The 27,218-nt window shown below is 47.3% G+C and overlaps 1 protein-coding gene and 1 non-coding gene across 2 annotated transcripts; one reads left to right on the forward strand and one right to left on the reverse strand.

The window, feature by feature from the left end:
* Nucleotides 1-4,904: 4,904 nt before the first annotated feature.
* On the reverse strand, nucleotides 4,905-27,218 carry EIF4EBP1 (eukaryotic translation initiation factor 4E binding protein 1). The gene is made up of 3 exons (XM_075556696.1): nucleotides 27,032-27,218; nucleotides 7,719-7,901; nucleotides 4,905-5,355 (listed from the first exon to the last, which is right to left on the reverse strand). The coding sequence occupies exons 1-3, from the start codon at nucleotides 27,174-27,176 to the stop codon at nucleotides 5,324-5,326; spliced, it is 360 nt and encodes a 119-aa protein (XP_075412811.1). The 5' UTR covers nucleotides 27,177-27,218; the 3' UTR covers nucleotides 4,905-5,323.
* LOC142455705 (U6 spliceosomal RNA) lies at nucleotides 13,392-13,499 on the forward strand. The gene has a single exon (XR_012785853.1). It is a non-coding gene; the product is annotated as a U6 spliceosomal RNA (small nuclear RNA).

Here is a 27,218-nt window from a genome sequence, read left to right on the forward strand (position 1 = left end):
TCCCTTGTTTTCACTGACCCTCTACTCAGCTATTATTATCCCATACTGACAAGTGGCCTCAGAGGGTTTTCTGGGTAGTAACCTTTATGAAGCACATCTCCAGAACTCTTCTCAGAGAGGCTAGTGGGTTCAAATGGAACCATTACGAATTAGGACTTTGCCAGGGACTGGTCTCTCCTGGTAACATGTCCAAAGTAAGTGAGGCAAAGTCTCACCATCCTCCCAAGAATTCCATGTGTACTTCCAAGATACATTTGTATGTTTGTTTGTTTTTGCAGCCCATGGTACTTTCAATCTTCTCCACCAGGACAATTCAAATGCATCCATTCTGTATTCAATGTGCAATGAAAGGATCAAAAATACTAACACTTGGGTCAGGCACACCCTACTCAAGGTGCATCTGTGCCTTTTAACACCTTTAAGAAGTCTTGGGCAGTAGATATGGCCACTGCAGTACAAAATTTGATTTCTTGACTGTCGCTTCCGTAAGCTTGGACAGTGGATCAAGCACGGTGATATCCTTGACAGTTTCAGTAGGTGAGGCCCAATTTTGGTCTTCTTTACACCAAGTTCCAATCCATACTGACAGCTTCATTTTTATGTATGGATAGCATACAAATATTAAGATAAAAATACAAAGAATGAGTAAGAAAGACCAATCTTCAATATTTAAAAAGTCAGGGAATAAGTTTTTTTCATGCAACAAGCTAGAAATATTTGTGTCTAGAACAAGTTCAGGTTGGGTCAATTGACCATCTATGAAGTTCAGTCTGTCTGATAAGCTGCTCCTTTGACTGTAGCTAGAGGGAACTTGCCAGAGGCTAAATTTGACTAAATACAGATGAATTTTGGGTTCCCACTGTGCTCCAAATCCACCTGCCAACTGGGTGTTCACAATTTAAGCTCTGATACTTTTCCCTTTGTCATCTTTGTTTCAAACAAGCTGGTGTGCTTCTTCAATGTGGACTTAGTTTACTCTTAACTTAGATGGCTGTTTGTTTGAATACAAGCCTTTAAGATCCCAGACACTATTCCAGGAAAGCCATCTGCTTTCTTCACCACACTCTGATGACAGGTACGCTCTTCATCAGCAAGTACTATGCTAGCCACAGTTTATGATCCAGTGGACTGCCTTGGCATAGTAAACACTCCTGGTATTCTTTCAGCCAAATCCACCTGATATCAGCAGACACCCCTCATTCCACATCCTCTTCTGAATCTGGCTTGAATTTAGTTTTTAAATGGGAGCTCTTACATTTTAGCAATCTACATTTCAATTAGATCAGGCATAATTGTACAAGTGCTACCACCATTTGTTTCCATACATTTTCTTTCTTGAACTCTTTGATAGCTCTACCCTACCCCCCAGGAATCCTTATTATATATTATTTACCATATCTTACACCATCCAATATATCCATACCTACAATTCTGTTAGCTCTCCCCACCCCTCTTCCCATAACTCGAAGGAATCACTATTCCTGCTACTTTTTTTTTCCTGCTACTTTTTAAGAAGTTATCTACTTTGCTTTTCATGTATCACGTGCTCTTAAATTATACAAATGAATATACACAGGCCTAACAGAATGAGGTGAAACAAGGATCATAATAGTAAGGGAGGAAATATTAAAGAACTAGAGGATAGTTATGTGTTTCATCAGTGCTATACCGCTCCCTTGTATGTGGGACTGTTCAATTATCTAATAGGTGGGTTTTGGGTCTCCACTTTGTTCATGCTCCTTAACATCAATTTTATTGCTTGTTTTTGAACTTCTGACACCTATTCCCATTGACACTTCATCACAGGCTGGTGCGCTTCTTCCATGTAGGCTTTGTTGCTTCCCAACTAGACAGCCGCTTGTTTATTGTCACATTTGCTTATACACTCATTTTGTTTTCAGCATTCCTGTCGGGAAGGTAGCATACATTCCCTGCTAGATGGCCGCTTCTTTATTGGCTTGAATTTGATAGCTCCTTGTTTACTGCTACAACCACTACTGAATGATCTGAGAATTTTATTTGCATGTGATATTAATATTATTTGATAATTTCCACATTGTTTGGCTACCTTTGGAATGGGTGCAAATATAGATTTCTTCAGTTGTTTGGCCAGGTAGCAGTTTTCCAAATTCCTTGGCATACTGTGTGATCACAAGATGTTGATAGGATCAGGTACCAAAGACCCAGCACAAAAAATCACATCATTGTGAATGAAGGGGAATGCAGAGTGGAGACCCATCTGTAGACAACTGGACATCCGCTTACAGAAGGGTCTCAAGGAAGAGACATGCCAGTCAGGGTGCAGTATAGCACAGATGAAACATACAATTTTCCTCTAGTTCTTTAATGCTTCCTACCCTTCCCCCTCCCTCCCAACTAGCATGACCTCAATTCTAACTTTAGCTTGACCAGAGCATGTACACTGGTACAGATAAGAGCTGGAAGCACAGGGAATCCAGGACAGGTAAACCCCTCAGGACCAATAATGAGAGTAGCAATACCAGGAGGGTAAGGGAAAGTTGGGTGGGGGAAAGGGGGAACTGATCACAATGATTTAAATATAACCCCCTCCTTGGGGGACGGACAACAAAAAAGTGCACGAATGGAGACATTGGTCAGGGTAAGACATGAAAAAATATTACTTTATAAATTATCAAGGGTTCGTGAGTGAGGATGGAGGGGAAAAATGAGTTGATGTCAAGGCCTCAAATAGAAAATATTTTCAAAATAACGGATGTATGTACGGATTGTGATAAGAGTTGTACGAGTCCCCAAGAAAATGATTTAAAAAAAACCCCCAAAATACAAAGAAAAATGCTTCCAAGAATAGGATCACAGATTTGACAAATATATTACGTGTAATGGAGAGCACTTTGAAGGCGCTGTTATTTTGTAAAAATATTTAAATGCATAGCTTTGAAAGTTTTGAAAATGATGGCAACAAATGTACAAATGTGCTTAACACGATGGATGGTGATAGGAGTTGTACAAGCCCCCAATAAAATGACTTAAAACAATTCCTTGAGCCTTAACTAATGCCTTTAGTATAGCCCGAACTACTTCCTTCAGTACCACTGGTTCTTGTTCACATGCAACCTTTTCAAATGGATCTTGACCATGACGTTTTCCTGTGTATGATGTTCTTGAAGCCATCTCTCAGCTCCTCAGGTCCGTCATCAGTGTTCAATGAATTACATCTATTCTTGAGATGTCTTTACATTCAGGTGGGGTGGGAGATTCTCAAGGGCATATTTTGGCATTCATGTACTTAATTCTTATTGGCTTCATCCTGAAGGAGCAATTGATGATCTGTTCCACTGTCAGCCCCAGGCATCATTTCGCCTGTTGTTCCACTGACTGCCCATAGATATAGTCAGTTGGATTCCTGGGTATTTTACCTGGTGAGGTCCCCGTATATAGATAGTCATTGTTTATGTTGCTGAAAAACAGTATGTGCAGTGAAGACGGTCTTGCAAAATTACATCATGTAATTTCCAGCTTCATTTCTATCACCGAGGCCCTCTTTTCTAACTAATATTCCTTCCTCTTTGTGTTTCCATCATTTTCTGATGAGTTCCAATTTTCTTACATTCATACATTCCATGCCCCAATTATGAATAGATGCTTGCAGCCATTTCTTCTCATTGGGGGTCTTGTCCCATCAGCAAACGAAGCCCAAAGCTTTAATCCATCCACATCAGTATGGTTTACTCTACTTTATCAAGGTAGCTCTTCAGTCATATTTTGAGCCTCCACTTCTGGCACTAAATCTGACAGTGTTCCGCTGCTATTTATCAGGTCTTCAGCGGCTAATTTCAGAAATGGATTGTTCCTTTCTTCCTTCTGTGCAGTCTGTTTAGTCTAGAAGTACCCCTTAAAGCCGTCCACTCTGACTGACGCTGCTAGCACCTGAAATGCCAGTGAGATAGCTACTAACATCATAGCAACAGGCAAGCCGCCACCGTGCAACAAAATGACTGATACTGACCAGAGAGGAGTGGTGTGGATTAGCTACAGAGAAGTCCAATGTAGGGACATAAGCACTCCTGCTCCCCAGAGAGATTTAGGTGCTATTTGCTGGGAGATTGTACAATCCATGTCATCCACTGCCTCCTTTTGCAAAGGCCATCCACACCTCGGCATATCCTTTACTTTTTAGCAAAAATCTCTGCCTGGCCCTTTAAAGCCTTAAAATCTGGCCCTCAGGGGACTTTACAAAAGTAACATCCACCCACATAAGTTGTCTGCTCTGACTAAAGTGGTTTTCTTGATGCCTTGTTCTAAGACAACCTAGTTCCCCAAGGCCACTCAACATCTCTAACACTGGCCTGCAATCACTCACCCCTTCAATCTTCAGGAACCTGCTGCAACGCCACCGCCGCCAGGAAGCCACCCAGACACAATCTTGTCATTTCTTCTGCTACTACCTTTTCTTACGGGCAAATCTTGTGTTCAGTGGCATCCCCAAGGCAGTGAGCTTGTCTCAGGCTGGTCCCCAGACAGTTCACACAAAGGCACCACTCGATGAACATCTCGTACACATGGATCAAACAGCCTCTGCCCTGCCTCAAGGCTCTTCCTGTAACTTCCACATGGATGGCCCGTGAGAGGAAAGGAGACAAGGTCCTCAAAAGACTAGGGAGTGGGCAGAAGACAGGCCATTCCCACCACTGAAATTGAGATTGAGTAGCATAGTGTGGCCCCAGTGTCCTCTATCATTTACTAAAGGTGTGACCCTAAGTCCTCTGGCCTATCTTCTCACCCATAAAATGAGGAGGATAATGCTTGCCCCACTTACCTTACAGAAGCAGTGTGAGATACGAAACAGTACAGGATAGATAAGTGCTATGAAGTCACTGTCTGAACAGTAGCCAGTGTTAACAACATGAACAAGTCACAAAGAATTCAGACAGGGCCCAACTCTTGGCCCCAGGATGAAGATGGCTTTTATTTCCTCTCTGGGGTTGGGAGAGGTAGGGATGCTTTCCCAGGGCACACCAACCTAAAGAAGGAGCATGCCCAGAGGACGGGCTGGAAGAGCAGGACCAGCATCAGACGGGCTCCTCCGTGTCCACTTCCAGCCCCGCGGCTGCAGGAGTGTGCCTGAGGGTCACTCCCCTTGGTGTGACAACTCCTGCATCCACAGAGGCACATGGAGGCATCTGCTGGTGCTGAGGGGGGAGGAAAGGGCCAGTTAGCCGACCCCACGCACCCAGTGCAGCCAGGGTGGTAATGTTCACTAGACCTGGCTGGTGTGATTCTTCTCCCAACAGGGGCTCCTCGAGAAGGGCCGGAGGCAGTGCTCACTCCAATGGCTGGTCCTTTAAATGTCCATCTCAAACTGGGACTCTTCACCTGGGAGAGAAGACCAGAGGGTCAGGTGAGCATCAGACCCCAGAGACAGGCCATAGGCGCTCGTTCTGAAGTTCTGTAGGAAGAGCAGGCACCAGTTTTCTGCTGTCAAGGATGGTGAACAGGCAGGACTGATGGGAATTCCGGGGAACACAAGCCCCCCAAGGGTTGTTTCCTAGCCGGGCTCTCTCCTCTGATCTCAGGAGAGGGTGAAGGCGTACTCCCCACTGTCAGAGGTGACAGTCCTGTTGGTGTATAATCTCTACTCTTGTTTAACAAAGCAAGTAAGTGGCTACATATGGTTTGATCTTTATGCCTTTACCATAATACGTTTCCAAACAGGTATCTGATTTCTGACTACAACAGAGGTTCTCAACCTTCCTCAGGCCACGACCCTTTCCTACAGTCTCATGTGGTGGTGACCCCCAGCCATAAAATTATTTTCGTTTCTACTTCATAACTGTGATTTTGCTACTGTGATGAATTGGGTGACCCGCGAAAGGGTTGTTTGACCCTCAAAGGGGTTGCGACCCACAGATTGAGAACTGCTGTACTAGAAAATGGTACCACCACTTACTGAGGATATGTTCAGTCGCCCACTAATCCTACAGTGAACTCAACCGCTTACTACTAAAGTGCCTCAGCAGTAGATTTCTGTTTTAATTGTTGTTGTATTTTGTTTTCTTTTCTGTTTTCGTTCTTAACAGAACTGTCGCCCTTCACCATCTCCTGCGTGGGGCTATTCCCAGGTTCTACAGCAGGGCCCGTCTCTGTTCTCCCTCCTCAGCCGGGGAAACAATCAGCCTCTTGTGGTTATATGGACACAGATAAGGGACCTTCAGGGCAAGAGGCTTGGCTTCTTATATCCAGCTACCAAAGGGAAGAACTGAGTCGCCTACAACACCACGTCCCTCCCGGCAGGCCCAGGCTACCCAGCCATTTCTTTTCGTTAAGAGCTGTCCATCTCGGCACCAGTGGGCCGGTCCTGCCCTTGTTACAGGCCAGGGCAGCTGTAGAACCTGGGAAGGAAGGGAATGCAAGTGGGAGTGAGGGGCAGCTTCCAGGTATTGGTGTGTTGGACAGGGTTCTCTAGAGACAAACCAGATTGCTAGTAATTATATATAAATATATTTATAAAAAAATAGAAAATATAAGAAATGAACCGTTAAATAATATATAGATAGATAATACAAGAAATTAACAGTTAAATTATAAAGCAGTGAGACACTAGCAGTCAGTCCTTTAAGGCTTGAGAGCCGCCAGTTGCCAGTCCCCTTCTGTAGAGAGAGCTGGGCTATATATATCCAGGCAGCAAACAGCAAGGCAGGTCCCCAACTGTCATCAACTGTCGATCCCCAGCTCCAGAGATGAACATTCCAATCGTGTGGGCTTAAAGGGACCTCAACTTACAGTGACACAGTCCACAGGCTAGGCATCCCACAGGTAGTGTACCCCTTTAAACTGAGGCACAGAACAAACAAGGCGAGGCTCACCGAGCCATTTATCCCTCTGCCCTTCAGTTAATCCTACTTGTGTTTATCGGCCAGGCTGGCACAATAAGCCATCGCAATTGGTGACTCGAAAACCTTAGGTGTTGGCTGATCCCACCCTGACCTTCCAGTGTCCATTGTGGGGTGCCAGTGCCCAGGCAGCACAGAATTGCCCCACCCAGTTTCCAAGGGACAGCGAGCAGGGCCTTTTCCCTGTGGAGGTGCTGAGGGGAAATGAACTACTAACCCTGCAGGCACTTACTTGTGCCACCTGGACGCCTGTGTTTAGTTTGAGGAAATGGAAGTGAGGGAGCATGCAGCTTCCTTTCTGAAAACAAAAAGGCTGCTGATGTCTTTCACATTGCTATGTGTCCCCGACTCATTCACATACACGCACCTCTCGGCCAGGCTGATTACCAGAGAGGTGGGGAGACCAGGAAGGACCTAGTCACAGAATGTCAATCTTGCAGAAAGAACTGGCCACATTGTTACCAGGTGTCTCCACAGAGAATCCACTGGTGAACTCAAACTCATCCTCCGGGATGCAGTTCTCCTCCTGCAGGCAGACAGATAGCTTCCTAGAGAACCAGTACACTGGGTCTTTGGTAAGCTGTGTCTGGCACCATTGAGTCCATAAGTGCATTCCAAGAGGGCTGACGAGCAGTGATGGTTGCTGGACAATGAGTATGGAAAGTTGCCCTGGGAGGGGCCCCTGCCATTCCAAACCAGCTCCCCACGAACTCCATCTCCTTCCCAGGCGGGTGCTCTTGGAGCCCTCTGACTGGGACAGTTGGTGCCAACACAAGGTCTACCTCTTCCTCCCGTCCTCGGGACTCTGGCCAGCATCCTGCTCCCTTCCCCAGCCCTGCCACTCACCACCGGCCGGCTGGTTGCTTTCTGGACTGTTGCGTGGGAGGCTTCGCCCGGCTTCCATGGGGGGCACCTCACTGGCAGGGCTGGTGACGCCAGGAATAGTGGGTAGGTCCCGGGGAGGTGTTTTGGCCACAGGTGAGTTCCGACACTCCATCAGGAATTTCCGGTCATAGATGATCCTGGTACCTGGAAGACACGGGGAGGTTGGAAAGGACGCTCTGAGCCACCCGCCTTCCCTCCAGTTGCACAGGCTGTGGTGGAGGCGGAGGCAGCAAGGTCTCCCACACAAGCTGCCCAGGGAAGGATGAAGCTTATCCAGGGGTGTGGCTGCAACCCAGGGCTCTGCCATTCTCAACTGGGAGCAATCGCCAAGGACCACTGCCCCACACACTCTGCTCAGAGCTCTTCTGGCCCCATGTCATCTCGGAAGCGCTCCTTAGGCTGTCCACTCGCGGACCACCAGTAAGTGGGGCTAGCAATTGTGGCAATCACGACCCCCAGGGGAGGTGCGTGTGTGCTTGAATTCCTCACTATCCTAAATCATCCCCACGGGGCACCTGTTAGGGTGCAGTGCCTGAGGGGGACCTTCCAGAAGCACCCAAAATCCTTGTGGAAGACTGCACTGGGTGAAACTGTGCCCCACTGCAAAGTCTGCTGCGGTCCGTGAACAGACCTTTCACCCAAGAGGCTTCTCAAATGCAGTGCGCACATGAAAAGATGCTCAGCTGTCATAGTAACTGGAGATGCGAATCAAAACCACACCTGAGATACCACATTCACTCTACTTAAGACACAAAACAAAATGAACCAAACCCGCTGTCATCAGTGGAGTTGTGACCCACAGGTTGAGAACCGCTGCTGTTACAGACTCCTGGCGAGCCTACAGATTGAGTAAGTATGGCAGAGGACACCACCCTGCTGCACAACGTTCCTGGTTTTAAACCAAGCAGAATTCCCTCGTTCCATTCACACAGCTGCTTCTTGATTTATGGAAAAATTGTGCAGGAGCACACGGAAGTGTTCTGGGAATCCCAGTTTTCTCAAGGCTCTCCATAATTGGTTATGATCCACACAGAGTTGAAAACCTTGGAATAGTCAATAAACCACAAAATCTTTCTGTTATTCTCTGCTTTCAGCCCAGATGCATCTGACCTCAGCAATGCTGTTCCTTGTTCAGTGAGTGTCCTCTTCTGAAGCCCACCTGGACTTCTCCCCAGATTACAGACTTCATGACCTCGGGCCACAAAGGTCACGGCCTAGGAACCCCTAGGTGGCAGTTCTGCTCTGCCCTTCAGCGTTGCTCTGAGCCCCAATGGTTTAGAATCTCTTGGTGGTTACTAGGTGGGGAACAGGGAGAAGGGGGAGCAGTTTAGGAAGCAGTTTTATTTATAATAATTGGATTAGGAAATTAGGCAATAATGATGCATGATGGTTTCAAAATATGATGAATGCAACCAGTGTCACTAAATTGTATGGAAAAGTTTTGAAATGACATTACATCTTTACAACAATATAAAAAAATATAGAGCAAGTTCCTGGGACGTTATTCTGAAATGAGGCCTCCACAGAGGTAAGCAAGTTAAGATGTTGTCTTGCTGAATTAGAGCAAAATCTAATGATAGGCATCCTTATAAGAAGGCCATTTGGAACTTAAAACTTTATTATTAAAGATGATCAGTGTTCCAAAGCCATTATTCATCGTTACAATGGCTTAAATTACAGAAACCACAGATCTGACTTTAATAAATTATCTTTTGCCACTTTTAGTAAGACATACCCGTTATAATCTGGACAATGGTTTTATCACATTTACTTTCCTGAAATGATTAAAGTAAATAGATTAGTTAAAAAAGGTGAGGCCACAAAAAGAGAAATATGAAATATATTTTCAAGTGGAATGCAGGCATGCAAACATGGTGCAGATGGACGATAACCCCCCAGTGTGGAAAGCAATGCCTTTTGTCATCAGCCAGGCTGCAATCGCTCCCTCACTTAGGGCTACTGTGAGTGACAGTGATAGTCCCAGAGCTGAATTATTTCCTGGGGCTAAGCAATGCCTCTCTACTATCCTGAAAAAGAATGAGCTGATCAGGTGAGCCTCCTCCTGCTGGAAGGGCACAGAAATGAGGAGGGATACCTGAAGGTAAGTAAACCTCACTGACCGGCACAGTATGACTCTGGCCCCATCTAGACAGTCAGGCTCTTCCTTTCCTGCTAGGTTAAAATTCGCAGCTCCGGTTCTTCAGAAAGTGTAAGGAAAAAACACAAAACAGCAAGTGAGACAGACGATCAGGGCTATACTTTGGGGCTCTGCTACCCACACCTCCAGGAGCCCTGAGGGCTTGGCACAGAGGAGTATGCATTGTGCCAACTGAAAGGTCAGCAGCTGGAACCCACCAACTATTCCGCAGGAGAAGGGAGGCTCTCTGCTCTAGTAAAGATTTAATGTCTCGGGAACTGGAAGAAGCAGTGCTGTAGAACTGGCACCGGCTGGATGGCAGTGAGTTCAGCTTTTGTTTTTTCATTTTACCCAACTTGCTGTGTGACCTTTGTGCTTGTTACCCCACCCCACCACAGCCCTCACCTCTTGTGGACCAGTTTCCCCTCTGGAAGACAAAGGGCTGTGTCCCCTTTGAGTCTTGACTTAGTGTCTTAAGAGTTCAGTGGATTATAAAGGCACCTCCCGATTGGGAGGTGTTCTGGCTCTGGAGATGTGCAAGAAGTAGCTATCACTGGAATAGAATCACGATTCAGTCATCCCCCAAAGAAACTAGAGATCCTAACCCTCTGGAGACTCTCTTTAGAGCCCACTAGCCCCAAATGGTTTTTAATTCCCTAGTTACATCGTGAAAGACAAAACAACCCATCCTCTATGCCCTTTGCCCTATAACAAGGACACATTTCAAGATAAAAATCCTCACTGAAGCTAATAAAACCCATAAGCTAAATACCAATAGAAATGGCACCCCAACTACCCACCACTGGAGTACTTCAGGTTGGGGGTGGAGGGCTGTGAGCGTAAACAGTGGTGCCAAGCCTAGGAGGGAGGAGACCACAAGGAACAGGACCTGGAGACTGAGGCAGGAGAAATTAGTTTCACGTAGAAGCCGCTTTTCCCTTTGTATCCCCCTTCTTGCACCCCTTCTTGGTTAACCCTCACTAAGCCAGCGTGAGTTAACTGAGATCTTCCGGAAGTTCCCGAAGCCTTCTGCAAGGAGGCAAACTTAGCACAATACACATGAGCCCCCACCTTGTCAAAAATAGGCTGCACAGCTGCTGTTGAGAGTCTCCTGGAATGACAGCCTTGGCCCAGTACAGGGCCAGGAAGAGGACGCCACGGGGCAAGTCAAGATCCCTGCACGAGGGTGTTGGTCTGCTGGGGTCTGACAGTCATGTCTGTGTCTGGATGTTGTAGGGGTGGGGGTTGGGGGCTGAATGCCATACCAGAGCTGCTGCTACATAAAGGGTTAAGGGCCTGCTTCTCTTCCCCACAGTCAGGGTAGGGGACGGGGTACAGGCGCCAGCTGACTGCAAACCAGAGCACAGAGTGCTGCGGAGGGGAGCCCTCTCAAGATCCACCCTTGAACTCGCTGCATCAGGTTAATTCTGACTCACAGAGACCCTCCAGGACAGGGCAGAACTACCCGGATCTAGGAGCAGAAAGCCTCCTGTCTCCCGCGCAACAGCTGGGTGTTTCAGACTGCTGACTCGGCGGGCCAGCAGCCCGAAGCATAGCCACCACACCACACCACACCACACCACCAGGGTTCCCAGCGTGTATTTGTAGTTCACAGAGAGTGGTTCTCAACCTTCCTCATGCCGGAACCCTTTCAGACAGGTCCTCATGTGGTGGTGACCCCCCAGCCCACCATAACATTACTTTCGTTGCGACTTCATCACTGTCATTTTGCTACTGTTAGGAATCAGTTGGCCCCAGTGAAAGGGTCTTTAGACCCCCAAAGGGGTTGTGACCCACAGATTGAGAACCGCTGCTATTACAGAAGGTGAGGGGGGGACGACCCCCGCAGAACCAAGATCCTTGTCTGGCTGCTTCTCTCCATAGTTATGCAAAACATGGGGAACAATGGGCTTAAAGAGCAGCCATCTAAGATTCAACAGAAGAGAAAGAAGAAACCCAAGAATCAGTGAGAAAAGGGGACTAATCATCAGACTCCACTTAGAGACCAGAACCAGATGGTACCTGGGAGAAAAAGGTAAGAAATAACTTAATATTTTTAAAGAATTCAGATTTACTGAGTCTACTGAGGATGGAGGGTGTGAGTCTACAGCCCTCAGAAGTCACTTTTAAGCCAGTTCAGTTCAAAGAGTCAAGATCGGCACCCCCTGAGTATTGTTTTAAACCTATATACACCCAAAGGTTTAACAGCAATTTTCAAGCATAGATGGGAAAGTTGGGGGACTTGGGGGGTTTAAGAAAATAAAATTACAGTAACTAGAACCCAAACAGGTGACTGCTGACACACTGGGGAGGATGTGACCGAAGTCAGTAAGCATGGTTTCTAGAAACTGGGGGGTAGGAGTAGGTTTGGCTGCTGTTTTCATGAAACAAAACAAAAATACAAAGAGGAAGAAGTAGAAGCACAGACCTATTTGGGCTCAAAGTGCTACTCCAATTCCCAATGTGAGAAGAGAGAAAGGGAATGGAGGCATGCTAAGTAGCCTAACTGGGAGGAAGAAGGCAGGTGTAGCCTAAAGGTTAGAAAGTAGAAGTGGAGGTTATAACTAGAGCTATTCGCCCTCACAGTTCCTCAAGGAAAGTTGGTCTGAGTACTGACAACAGACGGTATAGAGACTGCCCTTAGGGTGACCACAGACGTGCCAGGTGCCCACTCCAGGGAAAGGTGACTTCTTGAATGGTAAGCCAACGCCCTTCCCCTGCCTTGCCCCAGAATAGGTAGGATAAAGCCCTACAGAAGCTGACTCTGGGAAGAACAGTCCTCAGTGGCAGAAACATCTGGCCTCCAGATGACTGTACATTGAGCTCGTCAGCCTCTCAGACCCCACACATGCACAGGGGCCCTCAATCGTTTCCAAGGACTTCACTCTTAAAAAAAATAAACAGCCAGATGTCTCCAGACATTTCTGAGAAACGCCTGCGACGGGCCCCAACAAACAGGATGACACGGATAACAGCAACAAGGATTTAGACAAAAAATGAAAACAAAACAAAAAAGATGAACAACAGGCAAAATGACAATAAGTTAGAGAGTGAATGTAGGAAGCCCAGTATCTGATAATAGGAAGTCAAGACAGAAAGCAAGGAAATACTGGTTAAAAACAAATTTACTTAGAAAAAGAGAAAATGCCCAAGAATTGAAAGGCATGATTCTTTAACTTGAATTGTCTTATTAGTATCCAGTGAAATTGTTTAAGAAGCAGTTAGGTAAATTCATTGTGAAAATTTTACAAACCTGGACTCAAAAGAATCCTAAAGTCTTCCAGAATCAGAGGGGGACGGATAGATACAAGGTCTGGGGCTAAGAATGTCACAATGCTCTTTAATGGCAACCTTGGAGAAGTCACACAATCCTGACGGAAAAGTCCGTTGAACCAGATGTTCTATAACCAGGCAAATGCTGAGTATTAGTTTCAAGTAAACAGAGAGCCTTTCAGAAAAATAAAATCTTTAAATATATATGAAAATGTTTACTTGTAGTGCTTGCTTCGGTGGCACATATATTAAAATTGGAATGATACAGAGAAGATTAGCATGGCCCCTGCGCAAGGATGACACAAAAACGATTACTTATAAAAAACATTTTATTGAGACATAATCCATATTTCATACAATTCAAAAGCTCAATTACATCAAGAAGAGTTGTACAATCATTACCATAATCAATTTTAGAACACCCTCTTCTTTGCTGTATTCCTTGTTATTTGATCCCCATTTCCCCCAACCTCGCCCTTGGGTGGAAATATCCTTAAGGTCTTAAGGTATGTCTTTTCTCAGGAAGCTACAGAGGATGTATTTGTTCAGTAGCTAGCTTAAGGACAGTGGGGGTGGTCCCTTCCGTGCCTGCAAAGGCCCCCATGAAGGAGGTTGGAAAGACATCAGGCAGCCTTTAGACTTCTATGAAGACCCCAAACTGAACATGCTCACACTCAAGCCCCCAGGCCAGGTGGGAGGTACACCTGGGCAGTCCAAACTAGGCCCAGGCTCATGACATTACCTAGGTGGGCTTAACTCAGCCAATGGGGTCAACCAATGCCATCAACCACGTCTCCTCAGACAGAAGATTGAAATATCCTGGCTGTGGGAACACCTCGCTCTCTTCCCCTGCTCCTGGTAAGAGGCAGGTGGAGGGTGTGGGTCCCACTCTGGGCCCACAGCCTCTTGGTACACATGTTCTTAGCCTCTGTCTAGGGCAGTGGTTCTCAACCTGGGGGTCGAATGTCCCTTTCACGTAATTATATACGTAATATATAATTACGTATTGTTTTGTGATTAATCACTGTTTTATGCTTAATCATGCCCAACTTATAACAATGAAAATACATCCTGCATATCAGATATTTACATGATGATTCATAAGCGTAGTAAAATTACAGTTATAAAGTAGCAATGAAAGTAATGTTATGGCTGGGGTCACCACATGAGGAACTGTATTAAGGGTTGTGGCCTTAGGAAGGTTGAGAACCGCAGCTCTAGGGTCCTTGAGCTTCTGGCCTCCCAGGATCCCCCTAAGTTTCACGCGTGTGGGTGCTCTCTTCCACGTGGTTGTTCATGCCCAGTTGTGAGCCCCAGGGCGGCTTCTGCGTGGCTGGGCACGCTTCCCAGAAATAGCCTGCACCCTTTTGATTTGTAAAACCGGAAACTTGTTTTGTCCTTCATAAAAACCCACTTGGATCATACAACGTGCTTCCGCGTGAGTTCTTTCAGCGCGCGAAGCCCACTCCAGAGAGCTAACATACAGTATTCTACTAAAATTAAAGAAAGAGGCTTTGGGGAGCCCTCTGTTATTAGTGTTCGGGAGAAGAAAAATAGCATTGCCCCTCACAACTGACCAAAGCCTGTTGGTAAACAAGACACTTCCTTTGCCTACTAGGCAATAGCCATCTTATCTGCATAGACAATAGAACAATCCTTGCATACCAATCACAGGGGAGACTGCAGGCCAGGACTGACAGGTTGTTTACAACATCAAAACCAAGCAGTTTACCACTTACTGTGGGGGGAGACGAAACATTTAAGAACTAGAGGAAAGTTGTATGTTTTATCATTGCTACACTGCACCCTGACTGGCTCATCTCATCCCTGAGACCGTTCTGTAAGGGAATGTTCAGCTGCTTACAGATGGGCTTTGGGTCTCCACTCTACACTCCCCCTCATTCACAATGATAAGATTTTTGGTTCTGGGCCTTTGATGCCTGATACCTGATCCTATCAACACCTTGTGATCACACAGGCGTCTTCCATGTGAGCTTTGTTGCTTCTGAGCTAAATGGCTGCTTATTTATCTTTAAGCCTTTAAGACCCCAGCCACTATATCTTTTGATAGCTGGGCACCATCAGCTTTCTTCACCACATTTGCGTATGCACCCATTTGGCTTCAGAGATCTTGTTGGGAGGGTGAGCATCACAGAATGCTGGGTTATTAGAACAAAGTGTTCTTGCATTGAGGGAGTACTTAAGTGGGGGCCCAATGTCCATCTGCTACCTTAATATTAAACCTATAAATATATGTACATAGATCTATTTCCCCATCATCATATATAAATATATTTATATATGTACATGCTTGTAGTTAGACTTCTATAAATGACTTTTGCCTCCTAGTTCTTTCCTCTATTTCCTTCCTTTTACTTTCTTCTTGTCCCACTATCATAATCAGCCTTCATTTGGGTTTCAGTAATTCTTCTTGGTTACATTGCCCTTGATCAAGTCCTACCAGGCCTCTTACACTCTCCTCACCACTGATTTTGGATCACTTGTTGTTCCTTTGTCCCTGGGTTTCATACAATATAATCTATGCAGCCACTATACTAAATAAAGAACATATAAGTGCATTAACAGAACTGTATGTATTTTTGTATTTGACTACCTCTGGGGAGTAACATAGGCAGTGAAAGGGAAAAGAAACATCCTTTTACAATTCAGTGTTTCCTAAAGTGGAAGACACTGCCCCCTGAGGAGTGTTGGAATGAAGGAGGGGCTGCAGAAATAAATAAATAATCCAGCACTTTATCCTGGATTTAGGGCTATCCTCCAAAAATTTTTAATTGCCAGGGGTCTATTGAGTAACTTTACTATCTTTTAATTCCACTTTCCCCACAAGCTTTTTGAAGCCCCCCCTTGTGTTCAAACCCATTGTTGCAGCCTCTGTACCAGTCGGCTTGGATTTGCTAGCCCACAGATGTAAACCAAGAAATCAACCCAAACTCGGGGCACTGAGGTGGCCCTGGCTCACAGAGACCCTGGAGCACAGCACCAAACTACTTCATAGTTTCCAAAGCTGTAAATCTTTACAGAGACCGACTTTCTCCTGCCAGGCTATTGGGTTCAAAATACTCTGACATTTCAGTTAGCAGTCGGGTCCTTAACCATTGATCCGCTAAGGTCCTTTCCAAAGGATATAGTCGTATTACAGGAATGAACAATACAGGATTAGAATCTCCTGTTCTTCTGAGTTAAGGAAAAATGGAACTAGGTTGATTCTTATCCCATCCCTCTGCCACCACCACCACCCGCCCCCAACACACACGCACAAATTCCTGAAGATTGCTGCTGGGCTGGAGAATGGGACCAATGTGCTCATCTAAGACTCCTCAGTAGTCTCTGCAATATCTACACTAGATTTCATCTCCCAAGAACTGAATCCAAGCATAGGGACTACTACACGCCAGAGACAAAGCGTTAACCTGCACCCACACATTTGCCAATCTTTGCTCAATCCTACTGCGTGAAGGTAGGCCTGCAGGTCTCCTTGATTCACTCACCGAGCCACTACTTTGTCCAAGCACCATACTGTCTCAGATACTCACTTTACTCAGTGTGTGGGGTCCAAAATCAGAGGCTTGTGTGAAAAAGCACAGAGGAGTAGGGGAGAGGGTTCACCCAGCCTTTGGGTGGGGACAGATACCAGCTCTCCAGCAGCCCCTGCTGACAGCCCCGCAGACAGGCATCCATTCTACACTGCTCCAAAGGCTTTGGGTCAGTGGTGGGCAGTGGGTGAGAATGACCTTCAGCAGAGGCTCTGGGGACACAGCAGGACAAGTAGACGTGGATGTCCCCACCCTGCAACCATTTGTATGGCTGGGATCCAGCCCCTGCTGGGTACTGGGGGTCAAATTCAAGCAATGCTCTTAACTTACCGGTGGGGCACAGCAAAGGACATTCTCTACCCTTTTAGGAGCATCACCATAGAAACACCAGTGTGAAAAATGTAAATTCAGCTGGCTGCAGAGTTCCCGGCCAGTGAGAGTGGGTGGGGAACAGCATCCTAGGATGAACTGCTGTTCTTTGAATAGCCTAGTGGACACCTGAATCTGAACCCAGTTGTTTTTTCTCCTTTCCATTTGCTACCTGTCGAGCTACTGCTGATCTCTCTGTGCTGCAGTTTCTCCTCCGGAAGCGCAGGGTGATGCTGGTGTGCAGTGCATGCGGTTACTATATGGAGATGAAGAGTGGCTGACAGCTGAACTAAACTCACCGCCACCCTCCTCTCTCCCCCTTGAAGGGGCTGGTGGATTTGAACTGCCGTTAGCATCCCAAGGGGTAACCCACTCCACCACCAAGGCTCCTGGCTGACGGACACAAAGTAACCAAAAACCCAAGCCCACTACCACTGAGTTGATCCTGACTCACAGTGGACCTTTATAGGGCATCCAAGGCTGTAATTCAAGGGAACAGACAGCCTCATTTTTTTCCCACGGTGGAGCTGGTGGGTTTGAACAACCCACTTTGTGTTTATCAGCCCAATGTTTTCCTGACAGCACCACCAGGGGCTCCTTGGACACAAAGTGAGCCTTGTGTAAAATGCCAGCTACTACCGTGAGCAGCATGGGCTCAGGTAAATATTCTACCCAGGCCAGAAAGCAATTAAACAGTCAAAGCCGGGTCAAGGTGGAGAAAAGTCAGTGACATTAGGCAACAAGTCTTCCCTTTCTTGGGCCCACAGGAACATACCTCGGGAACCAGCAGGAACAAATACTGCGTGAGCCCACTGAGATGAAATATCAAGAACAGGCAAATGGGTAGAGACCCATGTTTATCAATGGTTACCTGGGATGGGTGGAGGGCAAAGAGGTTTATGGCTTAAAGAGGCACTGAATCACTGTTAAGGGTAATAAAAAAACTGGAAGTGGTAGTGATGTATACAATGGTAACATAGTGATTGTTCCTGAATTGTACACACAAAATGGCTCAAGTGGCAAATGTTGTTTTATATAGACAGGATATAATTATATGTGCGTGTGTGTGTACATGGATATGAGAGGGTACTCCTCAAAAGAATGAAGCTCATTTGTTTTATTGATGTGAGGCGGATAGTGCAGTTGGAGTTTGTTACACAAGTTTTCTATTTAGAGGTTCTGAAAAGATTGTGTAAAATGGTGTACATCAAAAAAGGCCTGATTTGTGTCAGATGGGGGACTGGTTTTGCCACCACGACAATGCACCTGTTCACGCAGCCATCTCAGTGTTTTGGGCAAAAACCAGCATGCCTCTCTTGCCCCATTCAGCTTACTCATGTATCCTCATTCATGTGACTTGTTTTTGTTTCTACAAATGAAGAGGGACATGAAAGGACAGCGATTTGATGCTATAGAAGAGGTGAGGGAAAAAAATGAAGGAGGTGCTTTCAAACATCCAAACAGAAGAGTCTGAAAAATGTTTCCAAGAATGGAATTGCAGATGTGACAAATGTATTCAGTGTAATGGAAAGTACTTTGAAGGTGATAAGATTTTGTAAAAAATTTAAATATTTAATTTTTAAAAAATAAAACCCGTTTTGGGGGGGTAATATATACCCACACATCCATTCTCGTACAAAGAATCTTGCCATCTGTTATTTTTATTTAATTTCACACTAATGTTAAGAGCTGTGGGTTTTGTTGTTACCCTTTTTATAGATGACTCAGTTAAGGAGTATGTGGTAACAGAGATCTCATATACATATATGTATGTATAAACATAAACACATATATCCATAGAGCGGATGGTTCAAACCCACCCGCTCCACCTTGGAAAGAGATGAGTCTGTCCGCTCCCTTAAATAACCAGTGTTGTTTGGAACTTTAAGCTCCAGGTGTGTACCCAATCCAAATGCACTATTTTTCTCACAGTATGCTTCGTGAAAACGACACCTTGCTTGTAAAAAGCAATGCAGCTATTCCCCTTGGTCTAGTTTTACCACTGGTAAACAAGGGAGTTGTACTACGCTTTTTGAAACTATTTTCAATCACCAACTATGTTGGCAGATGTGGTAGTCACCCACATCTGGAAGAAATCCCTGTCCACTGTGTCCTTCCCCTGATCGGACAGTGTGATCCACAAGGCTTTCATTGGCTGACGTGCACAAGGAGAAGACCAGGCCTTCCTTCTTAGTCTGCCTTAGTCTAGTTGAAAGCTCAATCTGCATCACTGCAACGGCCATGCCATCAGGGACCTACAGTGGCAGCCGTGGATGAGAAGCACTGGCCAGGAATCAAACCCCGGTCTCCCATGTGGAGTTCTATCCCTGGACCAGCCCGTACCACACGCCCCTTAACTGAATCATCTACAAGGCAGGACTAACAACACGCATAGTTCATAGCATTCTTGGGATGAAATAAAAATAACAAACGTCGAGGAGACCATGACCTAAGTATAATTATTATTCAAAAGCAATCACTTGGAGAACATACACAAACAGTGGGGGGGCTGGGGGTGAGGGCGTCACGAGCCACTTTTGTGTTGTCTGCAGTTCTGCTTGTGTCGTCTGCAGCGTCTACAGTGTCGGGCAGGAGCTCACGAAGCATCTGTTGCATGAACGGACACTTACCATTTTCAGTAGGGCAAGTCTAGGCACTGTACTCGCCGCCACCGCTGCACTCGTGCATGGCATCTTCATCCCTGGCACAGGCCCAAAGGGAGGAACCCTGACCTCCTCCTCATTTTATCGCCTGCACAGACCCAGCCTCTCTGGACCACTTTAAAATCAGCAACCCAAACTGGACTACCACCCTGCAGCTGGAGCCCAGAACTGGTGCAGTTAAAGGAGTCTTCGGATGGTTGCCATCCTTCGTTGTGCCATTTGCCCAGAAGAGGGTGTTCACGGAGGGAGAGCCCTGCCTTGCTTTCTTCTCCATCCCCTTAAGGCCCACAAAGGGGAGGGAGGTGCCCAAAGCAGCGGGCCTGCATTTATTTCTGTAATCGGAGATGAGCTCCTCGCCCCCCCCACACACACACCCCGCGGCCTCCCTTGGCAGTGGGCTGTTCCCCTGCACCAGGGATGTGGGGCCAGGCCAAGCAAGAGTCCAAGAATGGAATTCCTAGAACTGCTGTTCCCGTTCCAGGGGAAGGGAGAGCATGTCACAACGGGGTCAGGGGGAGGTTTGTGCTCACATAGAAGCCAGCAGCTTGTGAGCTAAATATGAAATACAACTCTGACCAGCCGCCCTGAGCCGACCTTGGGGCAAATACACATCCATGCAGATCTCCTGGGGGTCCCGGTCTCCTTCCCTACCACCCACACCAGGCAGGAATCATCTGTCTCTGGGCAGTGTGTTTGCAGAGCAGAGAGAACTAAGGTCCTGACATTTTCTCGGGGCCAGGAATCTTAAAGAGGGAACCAGAAGATCAAGTGGGGCCATCAGAGGCTGGCAAAGGGCCTTCCTCCTTCCCTGGAGGCCCTGGCACGTAAGCGAGCAGACCCGTTTATTAGAAAATGAAGCAGGAGGGGCTAAGCTTTAACCAAGAGCCCATCAGAACAGAGTAGCTGGGATGATTATCTTAAAGGCTGGCCAAGATCGTTCCTTTCGCTCACAACACTTCACAATGTACAGAGCAGGCCCAGAGCTATCGAGGACTGGGAGGGCCCCTCTGGAATGTGTCTTAAGCAGCACCCACTGCCGTTCCGGTGGGAAGGGGCTGCAGACTCCCCCCTTTGGGGCAGGTGGGCTGGCTAGATTAACAAGAATGCACACGCACACCTGCACTCACCTATGCTGTCTCCAGCAAGAGATCTAGTTCCTTACCTAAACCAAAGGGGACTCTGACTCATCTTTACTTTCTGGTACTCTAACCCTGACCCCACTTTTAGAACCCTAGATTTGGAAACTTGACTCCATCCTCACTATGGGTCAATGGTCACCTCCAAGATTTGCTTTAGTCCTAACCCCTGCACCAGTAAATGTGATCTTGTTTAGGGAAATAAGAGGTTTGGGCGTTTGCCATTTTGTTTTGCACATGTTAGCAGATAAATTAATAAAGTCATGTCATGAGAAATAGGGTGGGTCTCAAACCTAATCCCTTCTCCATGGCAATTGACATACATAGATACAACCACAGTGGAAAACAATATGACATTTCCTCAGAAAGCTAGAAACACCTTCTGATCCAACAGTCCCCAGGTGTAGATCTGAGACCGACCAATGACCTGAACACGGATGGACACTGTTCACTGCAACATTATTCACAAATAGCGAAAGAATGGAAACAGCCTTAGTGCCTATCAACCAATGAATGGATACACTGTGAAAAATACATATAGTGGAATACTACACAACTATCAAGAACAATGAGGAGTCTGTGAAACACACCATGGATAAATCTGGAAGATGGAGTGAAAGAGGTCAATCACAAAAGGACAATTATATGTGGTCTCTCTATTATGAAGTCAATAGATATCTGTATAACATTCTTTCATCTCATTCAGTGATGAGAGAGGGAAAGGGGAATCACTTTCTAGATAATAGACACTTATTTTGGCATTAGCAAATATGGGTGAAATCTGTAAAATATAACCAACATAAAAGACATTAGGAAATACACAAGAAAAAGGACAATCTCCATAAATCTTGTAACATCAACTTTGCAACAGTAATAATAAAATTATGCGGTGACATAGGTAGATATATGCATGTATGTGTACAGGACTTCTCGTTGCTGTCAATTCCAACTCATACAGACCCATGGGACAGGGCAGAACTGCCCCTGTGGGCTGCTGAACAAATAATCAGAGAAGCTGAACTGTAGGAAGAATGAAGGATTACGATTGGAGGAGAGTTTATTAACCACCTTTGATGGGAAGAGGACAGAACCTTGCTTGCTGAAAGTGAGGAGGCGTTGAGCACTTTTGGATGAAGATCTAGGGCTACAGTCTTCAATATAAATTACAACTCAATGTAAAGATGACCCAAATCCTCACAACTGGATCAAAAGGTAACATCACGATACATGGAGAAAGATTGACGGCGTCAAAGATTTTGTCTTGCTTGAATCCTGAATCAATGCTCCAGGAAGCAGCAGCCAAGAGAACAAGGCTTTGCACTGGGCAAACCTGCTGCACAAGGCCGGTTTAAAGTCGTGAAAAGCAGGGGTGCCATTTTAAGGAGGAAGGCTCACCTAGCCCAAGCCCTGACCTTTTCAATCACCTCAAAGGCCAGTGAAAGGAAGACCGAAGAAGACTTGAGGCATTGGGATGATGGTGCTGGCAAGGAATAGTGAAAGTGCCAGACTGCCAAGAGATCAAACAAAGCTGTCTTGGGAGAAAGCAGCACAGCCAGAATACTTTCAAAGGCCAGGATGACGAGTTTGTCTCACATACTTTGGACATGTTTCCAGGAGAGAAGTCCCTGAAGAAGGACGATATATACTCTTGTATAAGCCGAGTTTTTCAGCACATTGTTAATATAGGTTTTTTTTGGTAAAATTAGGGGCATCAGCAGATGTGCAGGTTGGCTTATACTCGAGTATCTACGGTACATCATGTTTGATAATGTAGGAGGGCAGCGGAAAAGACGGGGGCTCTTGACAAGATTCTTTGATGCAGTGGCTGCAACACTGGGTTTTCAAACATGAGAACAACTGTGAGGTTGGCACAGGACCGGACGGTGTTTTGTTCTGTTGGACACAGGGTCACTCTGGGTCAGAACCGCCTTGATGGCACCCGACAACAGCAACATTTGTATAGGAAGGTATGTGTGAGCTCATGCTGTCTATGTAAAGGAACATCGGCAGGCGTATGGACATACGATTTGTATGTGCTACATATATATCCATACATATACAATAAAGCATCTCGTTATAGAGACTTCCTAGACACAGCCAAATAACTTACATAATTGGTTTACTGGCCTTAGGATCAGTCTCTGGGTGGCAATTTGGTCGATGACAGGATAATCCATAAAACAATGTTCTACACCCTAGTTTGGTGAGTGCCACCTGGGAACTTCCAGCTGGTGAGTAGCCATCTAACAGACAACTCTGGGTCTCTACTCATCTGGAGCAAGAGAGCCGGAAGGAAACCACCGTCTCTTGGTCTCACAGGATCCAGCAGTTGGTCCCCTCGTGAGCTGCTGTTCTGACTCATGGCGACCTACGTGTGCATCGATCTTCTCTAACCCAGCCCAACAAGCTGCTGACCAAACGCAAGCGCTCGCCTGAGCCCAGCCTTCATTCAGATCAGCAAAGGCTGCCCAGCCGGTGGCGCTATGGGCTACGTGATCAGCTGCTCACCACAGGCAGGCAGTTCATAGCCATCAGCCGTTCTACCAGAGAAAGAAGAGTTTCCAGTCCCAGATTCTCTGAGGAGCAGGCCCGCTCTGTCCTAGAGAGTCACGACGAGCCCGAACTGACTGGATGTCAGAGGCTTGATTTTGATGATTCCTGGGTTCTTGAATACCTCCTGCCTCGTCAGCGATCCTGGGTCAATCAGGTCCCAGGAGCATCCATCCTGCTGGTGAGCCCCTGGTTCTAATACTGACTTGGTGAGTAGATGGGGGAAAAGTCACTTCCTTCTCTCTGCTCAAAAACACTGTTGAAATTAATGCCAGCAATCCTGTTATCTGTAATACAGGCAGTCCCCAGAGATTCTGTTCCAATGACTTCACTGTAAGCACATTCTGATGTAAGTAGAATACGGCTCCGCCCCTTTCAGTTATTTTTGCCTTTTATTACTAGTCGTTTTGTAAGTCTAATCAGCAAATCATAAAATTAAACATCTCGGAATACACCGGAGGATGTGAACATCAGCACACCATGCAGTCTGACATTCTATGTAGCACACTAAAGGGAAGATGCAACAAAACAAAACGGGGATGCTTTTCAGGGTGGTGCATCCAACTCAGTCACAAGAGAGGGACTACTTGTACTGAGATGCGCGGGAAAGTTCAGAGGAAGGTAATTTCTGCCCCTGGGATGTTCAGAGAGTAACAATTACATCCCACAACGGAGAAGACAGAAAATTAAAAAGTTCAAACCCACAGGGCAGTTCTACTCTGTCCTATAGAGAGGCTGTAAGTTGGAAACGACCCTATGTCATGAGGTTGTCGGGGGTATTTTTTGAGCCAGCCTCAAAACTGGCACCTGGAATCTTGGGAGGCCAGACAGACTTTCAAGGGTGGTGTGTGAATGCCTTACGAATGGGGAAGTTCATGCAGTTGGCCTTAGTTTGGGGTGCTCCACACCAGGTTCCCGGCCAAAGAGCTTTTAATGAGGGATACTCTGTGGACTCATCTAAGCCACTTTACAAAAGGAAGCGCAGGTCCACGCGAGCAGAGGGTCTGTGACTTCCCCCTCGCTGCTCTACATCCACGTTCCATGCTGTCCTTAATAATAAAAGAATGGGAAAAAAAAGAGGACCTGATGCAAGGGGCTGAAGTGGAGAGCAAATGCCTTGAGAATGATTGGGGCAGGGAATGTATGGATGTGCTTTATACAATTGATGTATGTATATGTATGGATTGTGGTAAGAGTTGTATGAGTCCCTAATAAAATGTAAAAGAAGAGAAAAAAATGATTAGGGCAAAGACTGTACAGATGTGCTTTATATAATTGATGTATATGTATGAACTGTGAAAAGAATTGTATGAGCCCCAATAAATTGTTAAAATAAATAAATAAATAAATTTAAAAAAAAAGAAAAGAAAAAAAATAATAAAAGAATTTCTCTTCTCTGTGACTAAGGCCTTGGGGCGCTGGCTATGCTTGCTTCGGTGACCCCACCTGCTCTTCCTCTTCCCGGTATTGTCTGCGCTACAGCCAAAGACTTGGGAGCTGTTCCAAGGTAATCTTCCTGGGCACAGCCTGCGGAGGTTTACTAACCAAAAGTGGTAGGAATTAACTCCAAACTCACTGCTAGAGTGACTCAGTGACCCCAAAGGATAAGGTAGAACGGCTCCACTGGGTTTTTGAGGTTGTAAATCTTTACAGGTGCAGAAAGCCTCATCTTTCTCCCAGAGTGAACGGTGGTTTTGAACTGCTGACTTTGCGGTTTAGCAGCCCAATGTGTATTACACACCACCAGAGCTCCTTAGTTATAGGAATGGGGACAGTCTATTCCCCCAGCAGCAAACACTGTCGTGCCATTCCCAGGAAAAGTAACTATTCATGAGCCACGAACACACCCTGCAAATAAGGATGGCCTAGAGCAGTGGTTCTCAGCCTTTCATAGTTTGGTGACCCCCCCCAACCATACATTTATTTTCATTGCTACTTCATCACTGTAATTTTGCTACTGTTATGAATGGGGTGATCCCTGTGAGAGGGTTGTTTGACCCCCAAAGGAATCGTGACCCACAGGTTGAGAACCGCTGGCCTAGAGGAATTTGTTGTGGCCTACCTTAAAAAAAAAAAACATGCCCTGGTCTAAAGGGAGAAAACGGCAAGAATTCCCAGGAAAGAAGACCCCTGGGAATTGCTTCCAATCTAATGTGTCCCCACTCAGCATCCAAGGGGACAAAAAAAGGTCCACTTGAAGCCTTAGGACTGCCTCCGTGTCCAGCCTGAAGCAGAGCAAGCTGAGATTCACACCCTTACCCGAGGGAACCCCAAAATTGTGAGGAACGAAGTAGGCAGACATAGGACAGAGAGAACAGAGAAGCGCGAGGACATGGGTCTGGGAAAGAGAATTTGAGTGGCAAGGGTGTCCCTGCGGACTTCTCCACGGATCATTTCGAACTGGCACACCGGACAGCAGCCACGTGGCTCAGCTTTGGCGCTTCAGGTGCTTTGGAGCCGGGTTCTGTCGAATACGGCAGACAGACGTTGTGTGTTTTGGAACAAACACACGAGGCCTTCGGATCTGGCTGTGCTCATTGGTGGCGGACGGATGGAACAGCTGCGCGAGAAAATAAGCAGGTGGCCGCAGCCAGGCAGAAGAGGCTGCGGCCCCGCCCACTGCCGGGCAGGCAGAGCTGCACGCGGTGCAGGGGGGAGCGGGGAGGAGAGCACCCCCCCCCCCACCGGGACCGGACGGGAGAGTGGGGAAGGAGCACCGAGGATTTAGAGGGCGCGGAGCTAAAAAGGCTGCGGGCAGGCAGCACGAGGATGGGCAGAAAGTGGCGAGCGCGGAGGATTTCATCATGCAAACGGGCAGGCAGGTTTCATCAGCGCTCGGCACTGGGCTCGCAGACGGGGAAGGAATGCCTGGCTCCCGAGGGCGACCCACGAGCGGCCCCCACCCTTGCCAGCTCAGCTTCCTCTTCCTCAGCCACTCCCAGGGAAGTCACAGGGTCCCCAGAACGTGTCTGCCTGCACGGCCCTAAGCGCCTTTCGCGGAGGCCGCACCCGGCAGAGGAAGAAAGTTGCTACAGGTGCCCCTAACTAAGCGCGCGGCTGGGGCTGGGGCGCAACCTCGCGGCAACCCCCCAAAACTCCCGTCAGAGGGCGCTGGGTACCTCTGGAAGGAAAAAGTACCGCGAAGGGGGCCCTCCCCCGAGGTCCTTGCGTCCGACGAAGAGTGCACCCCACCCCCACAATCCTCAGGCCAGAACCCCCCCCCAGCCCCTAGGCCACGCAGACCCCGCCCCTTTCCGCCGTCGAGTCGCCCGCAGCTCTCCCCCCCCCGCCCCCAGCGGTACACTTCAGCACGCGGCGGCGCGGAGTCGTGTCTGGGTAGCGTGCGCTCCTTCTTCCTGGGAGCTATCTCTTGCAGAAGGAAACAAACGGGCACGGACGCACAGGGAAGATAAGCGGGGCGGCCACCCGCTGGGTCCGCACCGCCCACCCCGGACCCCTGCCCGCCTCCCAGGCTCCTTTCTCCGCTTTCCCCAGTCGGCGTGCTCCTGAGCCTGACGGTACGGGGGATCCCGGGACTCCTCCCGTCCATCCTCCCCACGGCCCGCACCCGGAGCGGGCACCCCGCGCCTACCTCCCGGGGTGGTGCTGAAGAGTGTGCCACCGGGGGTGGTGCTGTAGTCCCCGGGCGGCAGCTGCACACCGTCGCCGAGAACCACCCGGCGAGTGGCGGGGATGGCCCGGCTCGGGGTCTGGCTGCAGCTGCTGCCTCCGGACATGGTCTCCCGCTCTCTGCTCCGGCCGCGAGAGCATGGCCCTCT

This window comes from Tenrec ecaudatus, chromosome 8, assembly GCF_050624435.1.
Source record: "Tenrec ecaudatus isolate mTenEca1 chromosome 8, mTenEca1.hap1, whole genome shotgun sequence".
Lineage (NCBI taxonomy): Eukaryota > Metazoa > Chordata > Mammalia > Afrosoricida > Tenrecidae > Tenrec > Tenrec ecaudatus.

What these genes read in the sequence shown, in the direction of transcription:
- EIF4EBP1 (XM_075556696.1), bottom strand. Translation starts at nt 27,176, where the DNA reads ATGTCCGGAGGCAGCAGCTGCAGCCAGACCCCGAGCCGGGCCATCCCC. An exon ending in CTTCAGCACCACCCCGGGAG is followed by an intron (nt 7,902 to 27,031) that starts GTAGGCGCGGGG and finishes CGTGTCTTCCAG; the next exon opens with GTACCAGGATCATCTATGAC. An exon ending in AAGCAACCAGCCGGCCGGTG is followed by an intron (nt 5,356 to 7,718) that starts GTGAGTGGCAGG and finishes CTTCTCTCCCAG; the next exon opens with GTGAAGAGTCCCAGTTTGAG.